The 7500-nt window shown below is 39.2% G+C and overlaps 2 protein-coding genes across 2 annotated transcripts in view; one reads left to right on the plus strand and one right to left on the minus strand.

Annotated features, from left to right (window-relative positions):
- tmcc3 (transmembrane and coiled-coil domain family 3) overlaps nucleotides 1-4417 on the plus strand; it is a 24647-nt gene extending 20230 nt beyond the window's left edge. The window contains exons 3-4 of the mRNA XM_060890032.1: nucleotides 228-363; nucleotides 3027-4417. Coding sequence (XP_060746015.1) covers nucleotides 228-363; nucleotides 3027-3329 — 439 coding nt within the window. The 3' untranslated portion in view covers nucleotides 3330-4417. The remainder of the gene's footprint in view (nucleotides 1-227; nucleotides 364-3026) is intronic.
- Nucleotides 4418-6737: 2320 nt separating this feature from the next.
- lamb1b (laminin, beta 1b) overlaps nucleotides 6738-7500 on the minus strand; it is a 29316-nt gene continuing 28553 nt past the window's right edge. The window contains exon 33 of the mRNA XM_060890031.1: nucleotides 6738-7500. This exon is cut by the window's right edge and continues 359 nt beyond it. The gene's annotated coding sequence lies outside the window, so the exon portion shown is untranslated.

Raw genomic sequence — 7500 nt, forward strand, 5'->3', positions numbered from 1 at the left:
CAGCAAAATAAATGTGTGAAAGTTATAAGATGTGTAAATAGTTAAAAATTTTCCAAAAGATTTGTTTATTTCATTTCTTTTTTTTCTGGATGAATCTGAAGTGATGCTTTATTGGGTGCATATACTACACTATTCCCTTGTTTTCAGACTTCCTGCTCGATACCATGTTCGTGTTTTCATTTTTCACGTCTCACACACGCTCTCACGCACCACATCTCCTCTGGTAGGTGTGAACGACTAGAGGATCAGTTGAACGACCTGACCGAGCTGCATCAAAACGAGACCACCAACCTGAAACAGGAACTAGCCAGCATCGAGGAGAAAGTAGCCTACCAGGCCTACGAGCGAGCCCGTGACATGCAGGTACACACAACACACACAAACACACAGCATTCTTGTCTAAATATTCATCCTGTATGAGACAAATATCCCAAATGAGGAACATTCTTTCTTGCATAACCGTGACACGTAGCTTTTTAAACCAGATGCAATCAGGAGCAAGCCACACTGCTGCAGTCACACATGCTCATTCTCTATACTATGCTTTGTTGTATACGTGCTGCATGTGGCTGTTCCTTTAAGTTTATTCAGTGTACACTCCCTCATCCTCACTGGTGACTCATCACCTCTTGATCTCAGTATTATAAGATTCTGTACAGCATTTTGGTCACACATGAGTTATCTGCATAAACTTTACTGAAGGAGGTACGTTATTCTTCTGTGTTGTCATTTCAGGGTAATATTAAAAAAAAAAAAAAATCATCAATTTATCTTAGGAGGATAAACATCATCCAGGATTAAGGGTTTAGTGTAGATGGCTGTGGTCATTTATAGCTATGGACAATCAGTAAAAGTTGTCTTTGCACTCAGACAGAAAAGAACAAGTTTAAAACTAGAACGTACATTTCCTGAAGAAAATGTGAATGGTGCTTGCAGGTGGCAAGTTCCCCTCATCGTGCTGAGTGTTTTGATATGTCACATGTCCATGTTGTGCTAAATTTTGATTTTCACGTGACATCATGTGACGTGACCAGAATACACGTGAGGCAGTTCCCCTCATTGTGCTGAGTGTTTTGATATGTCACATGTCCATGTTGTGCAAATTTTTTATTTTCACGTGAAATCACGTGATGTGGGAGGCACGGTGGCTTAGTGGTTAGCACGTTCGCCTCACACCTCCAGGGTTGGGGGTTCGATTCCCGCCTCCACCTTGTGTGTGTGGAGTTTGCATGTTCTCCCCGTGCCTCGGGGGTTTCCTCTGGGTACTCCGGTTTCCACCCCCTGTCCGAAGACATGCATGGTAGGTTGATTGGCATCTCTGGAAAATTGTCCGTAGTGTGTGATTGTGTGAGTGAATGAGAGTGTGTGTGTGCCCTGCGATGGGTTGGCACTCCGTCCAGGGTGTATCCTGCCTTGATGCCCAATGACGCCTGAGATAGGCACAGGCTCCCCGTGACCCGAGGTAGTTCGGATAAGCGGTAGAAGATGAATGAATGAATGAATGAATGAATCACGTGACGTCACGTGACTTCATCAAATTACACGTGAGGATGTTCCCCTCATTGTTCTGAATGTTTTGATGTGTCACATGTCCATGTTGTAAAAAGTTTTTTGATTTTGCATATATTGGGGGCGGGGCTGCGGCACAACCGGAAGGCCAGTCGGTACACCAATTATTAAAGTTTGTTCAGAGTCTCACCCTAAAGGAGCTGGCCGGGTTTGGTGTAGATAGTTCGAAAGCTTGCTGAGTTATAAACCTCCAAAAGGATTTATAATGGGACTCTACGGGAAAAAAGGCCACTTTGAGACCCGGTACCTGAAGTACCGGTACTCGGATCGCTTAGAAAAGTCATAGCACACCTCTCCTCAAAGAGCCGGTCGATTTGACACGTCATTCATGGGTCTAGGACAAAAGCTGCGGTACAAGTTACGTGCCCAAGTTACGTGTTGCTTTCCAAGCACCATTAATGACATGTTTTGACATCTGTTTTAGAAACAATTCTATTTGATTATACGGATTATCTAAATAATATATTATTTTATAATATAATTATAAAAAGAGCATATAGGATCAATGTGGACTTTACAGGCTCACAACCACTCTGCTAAATTTCTTAGGATTCATTATTTATTTATAAAAGACAAAAGAGATTATTAATATGAATACTTAATATGAATGTTGTATAGAACTTTACAACGTGGAGAACATTTTGATCTGTTCATTTAAATATCAGATGTCTAATATTTGACATCACACATCTCAGAACTGCTGTTCACCAACAGAGAACCTTCATGCTAAGGTTAAAACTTGTATGTCGTAAAGAACTGAGCTCAGTATAAATAAAGCTCATACTTTATTTCTCAGAAGCTCAGAACAGGAACTAAAAACAGGAACTAAAAAAATTCTGAATCTTTGGCCCAGGAATTAAAATCAGACCAAGATATGCTGAAAATAAAACAAAAACGTTTCTGCAGTTCCACAGTCTCTGAAATGTTCCTTTGGAAAAATTCCTGAGTTGACTTCAGCAGGCCCGTGGCATCAGGAGATGCTCGCTGGTGTTTGTTTACCAACTGACTGCTCATGCTTTATTTTCCCTCTTTGTGTTTCTAGTCAAATATTCTGCCTCACTGACTCAATGTGCCTCAATGCATCCACCGTTCTTTCTCTCACAGTCATTAGGTGCAAACATACTTCACTTTCACCATGTGTACGTACACACACACACACACACACACTCACACTGGTACTGATCACAGAACTCGCTTGTGTATCTTGAGTACATCAAGTGAAGTGAAGCAGTTATGCACAGCAGCGTTAAACAGACTGATGAACTCTTCTCTTTAAAACGTTCTGCTGTCTGCGTGATTGTTGTCACGATCATCTAAAACTCAAACCACTATGTAGTCAGGTCTGGCCACAGTATCACATGGTGTTTTGCTGCCTCTTGTTGAATCCCACACGTTCGGTCTTTCTCTTGTTCGTCTGTGTCTGACTTTTTCCTCATGTGTCTGTGTCGTCCCTGTAGGAGGCACTGGAGGCGTGTCAGACACGGCTCAGTAAGTTGGAGTTACAGCAGCAGCAGCAGCAGTTGGTGCAGCTGGAGAGCACCGACGCCAAACTGTTACTTGGGAAGTGCATCAACATTATGCTGGCCATCGCCACGGTGATCCTGGTGTGCGTCTCTACGGCGGCCAAGTTCACGGCACCACTCCTGCGCAGCCGCCTGCATGTGCTCGCCACTTTGGCATGCATGTGTTTGCTTGCACTAGGCTGGAGCCACTGGGAACATGTTCAGTGCGTGGTGGAGCAAATTCTTCTGACCAGATGAACGAGGCAGCCCTGCGCTCATGTGTGTGTGTGTGTGTGTGTGTACGCGTGTGTGTGTGCGTGTGAGTGTATGTTTCAGATTATGATTCGGGACACTGGTACACGGGTCCAGACTATTAAGATTTAACTTTAGATCTTTACACACACTTTAGATGTGTGTGTGTGTGTGTGTGTGTGTGTGTGTTTATCTGCTCCAGGACTCTGTAGGATGTGTTTCCATCTCAGTAACTGTACTGTATTATTTGTTCTGGTTCTTGCATCATGCAAATGTGGAAGAATTCTCAGAAGTGCAAGGAAACTTGAGTCCATAATTGTTTTATAATGAGGTTAATATCCTCCTTGTGACCACAGTATGCAGTCCAAAGTAGAAATAATTGGTTTTGTTCCAATGTTTACTTTTACTTTGCCAGAATTTCTTTACTGTTCAGTGTGAAGTGGGTAGAGCTAACCTTCAATGAGGGTTAGATACGCTTTAATCTCACCAATGACAAGCAGTCTAGTGAGCGAAAGCAAACGTAGCATGCGGAAAACTACTGTGTTAATCGTGTAAATGAGTAGCGGAATACAGAATAGGGCCATACTCACACCATGCACCTACTCCCTGGGAATGGAATAGTCTGGAGTTCTAAATGGATACGGTTTATGGTGATGTGAGGGATGTTTATTTATCTGTATTTAATTAAATCACTCCTAGTGCTCGAATCCTTAAAACTCTGTCAATGATCATGTTTTGATTCACTGTCCTGTGTACTTACAGTCCTGGTGTAAATATGTTCACCTGCACCTTGTGTGGTGGAAGTCTTTATGGACCACTTTTCCTTTAGAGCAGGAATAAACCAAAGCTCAGCATTCACCAGCTCTCATAAATGCAGTGTGATGCTCAACTTCAACTGTGCAAATACACTGTGTGGGTGTGTGTGTGTGTGTGTGTGTGTGTGTGTTTAAGCCTGGTATTAAGCTGTGTAATGCTGAGCTGTGTAATAGAATGAAATGTAGGTCTTTTTAAATGAAGGTTTTAAGGACTATTTTTATACCTCTTGTTATCCAGAATCTGTTTTGATGAGTCTGTGAATACACTGATTAACTGTCTCTCATGGTGTTTGTGTGTTCATCACCTTCTTTCAAATTTGTAGTACAAAAACCTTTGGTAATGTTCTACTATACATTTGTTTTTCTTGTTGAATGATTGATTCCAATCTTTCTAATCTAATCCAGCTCATCTGTAACTTCAGACCACTTTATGGATGGAGCACACTACAGTATTTGGGTTCAAACCATAATAAGCAATCATTTTACTTCCCAGATGTACGTAGTTGATCAGCCAAATTAGGTTTGGTGTATGTCTGTTTCTTTAATTTGACACTGGAGCTGATGCCAAGGAAGCAGTGAAGATTTAGAAGCAGCGTACCTATAAATATTGTCTCATCACTGTTGGAACTAAGCATCCAGGAAGTCTACAGGCCATGGTGTTCACCAGATATTTAGCACAGGTAATGTCTGACCCAGTAACCCGCATGCTTGTGGTGATTTTTTCCGATGCAGCGAACACGTGTCTGCAGCCCAACTTCAGTTTCAGAGAGCCTGCATGAGCACAGGTCTTGCCACATGGCTCAGTTTAACACTTATATTGTGAAGAAGGGGCTTGGTAGTGAACAGTGTGCAGGAAAATGAGTGAAAATCCACGTAGCCACAGGACCACTGATCAGCTAAATATTGATGAATGTGAACTATTCTGAGGAGATAATAAACATGACAACACGCGACATGGTGGAGAACGAATAAAGGCGATCACAATGTGCAGTGTTGTAGGCTGACGCATGCTTGGGGGTGGTGGTATACTAGAAAGAATTGAATAAGTTTGTAGAGATGCAGTACGTAGGTGAAAGCTAATAAAACTAACAATGCTAAAGAAAACTAGTGGGAAAAAGTCTGTAGAGTTTAATTCACAAAATTAAATGAACACGCAGGCAGAGGAAATGAGTGAAGGTTATCGTCATCTTTGGGGAACATCTATTAACTGGAAGAAGAATGGTGGAAAGATGGCTGTGTGACAGCGGTGTGTGTGTGTGTGTGTATATATATATATATATGTATATATATATATATGTATATACAATGTTATAGACTTTCACTGCTACTGTAAAAATGTGTTTATTTAAGAATGAGATAACCATAGTTAAAGAAAAGAAAAGCTGTTTAGTCCACATTTGGGGGTTAAAATGGCAAAAGAAATAAAAAGTGTTGGCGCTTCACAGGTAGAGGAATGTACAAAGATCAGAAATGTAGCAGGAATTGTGTTGGTTGTTAACAGATCGACAGACCTGAACTGATGACACTCTCCTTGTAGCTTAGATGCAACAAAATCGTGTTACCTCAGTGTTCCTAGTCTCTCTGCATGAACTTAATGAGTTCATTTTGGGTTTCACAGAATGTAAAAGTAAAGTGTTCCTGTTAACAGTAGTTTCTATGTTGATGCTTGAATAATTAGTATTTTTCTCCCCTCTTGTGCTGGTTGAAAGAAATGCACTCAGACGTGACGATAACGATAGATTGCCTGCCTAAATCACTGAGGAGAAATCATTTTTTGGTAGTGGGGTTGTAGTTTGCGTCACCGCTTCATTGTCACTAAGAGTTTTTGGACGTATAGGAAGGACTTAAAACCACTAAACCAAACAGTAATGGTTTCTGTAGAGTTCTGTAGTGTTTCATTAGCTCACAAAGTTAAAAAAAAAAAAAAACCCTGTCCCAAGTGTAGAGAAAAAAAAAACAACCCCAAAAACTACAAATAAGTAAGAATCCGGGTAAATAAGCTGGACGATTAATAACGGTGATGTCTTGGAAGAAACTATACTAACAATGTCATAAACATGCAAACTGGCTGGGATTAGAAATATTTAAAGGAGAAAATAAAGGAGTTGTTTTGAGCTTCTTGATTATTTAGAACATTTCATTTGATTTTATTTTTAGATGTTTAAGAAATACTTCCTACATGTATCCAGTCACATGTAAAAAAAAACACACTTATTATGCTATTGCCAAGAAAAGACAGACAGTTCCTTATAATTCCAAGGTTCTATTTTAATAGTAAGGAGAGTAAAAAAATATTGGTAAGTTCATATTTAAAACCTCTTTTACTGGTCTTTTTTTCCCTGGAGATTTTGTAATTATTGGACACATATTTATTCGTAAAATGTCAGATGCGCGCGCACACACACACACACACACACACACACACACACACACAATTATAAAGCAGGAGATAGTCAGCTGGTGTGGGTTTGACAATTAATAATAAAGTAGGAAGCTGTAGTTAAAGCTACAAGTTTGTTCCTCTTTTATAGTCCACTGTTAGTCTACTTTGGTCTCACATGCCAGTAAAATAGTATTATAGATATTTAGTTTTTGTATAAAAAAAAAAATAAAAAAAACATTACATTTTGCTTTGTACAGCTTTGTACAGCTTTGTACTGGGTGCATACATGTAAAAATAAATAGTATTAAAAATAAGTGCTATTATTAAGCCAATCAAGGGGAATAAAAAAAAAAACAAGTCAGATTACACCAGATTACACTGCATTACACCAATTTTAAAATGTTTATCAGCTTGCTATTTGTAGCAATTGACTATTCGGCAAAACACAGAAGCCCTATAATAAGAATTTTACCATAGAACGGAGAAATTCCCAAAGGTTATCTTTAATTCCTTTATCTGGTTTTCACAACGTTGAATAAATCAGCTGATGCTTAGCAACCAAATGTGCCAAACATATCAGGGATGAAAATAACAAAAAAATGCTTAAATATTAATCAAAGGAAAAGGATCTCTCTAATGAACATATTACTTTTTACTATACGTGACTTTACAATGCATTTTTAAAAAGATTGTTTCTATTTATTTGCATTTACATCTGGTTACTTGTTACCACATGGAATAAAATTGGCTGTTTATGGTACGGATACTGAATGAAAAATGAAAGAAATCAAAGCACGGATCGTGTTTTATGTGACACAACTTTTTTAAACAAATCATCTTAGAACTCAAATCTAATCCCTGCATTTTTATGAGCTTAACCTTTTAAAGGTGTATTTTATTTTTTTTTTAAATCTATCGTTATCGATTATTTTTTGTTACTCCTGACTCTCAAATTTTGCTCGGTTATTAAGTTTCTCAG

This window comes from Tachysurus vachellii, chromosome 16 (genome assembly GCF_030014155.1).
Source record: "Tachysurus vachellii isolate PV-2020 chromosome 16, HZAU_Pvac_v1, whole genome shotgun sequence".
NCBI classification, from domain to species: domain Eukaryota; kingdom Metazoa; phylum Chordata; class Actinopteri; order Siluriformes; family Bagridae; genus Tachysurus; species Tachysurus vachellii.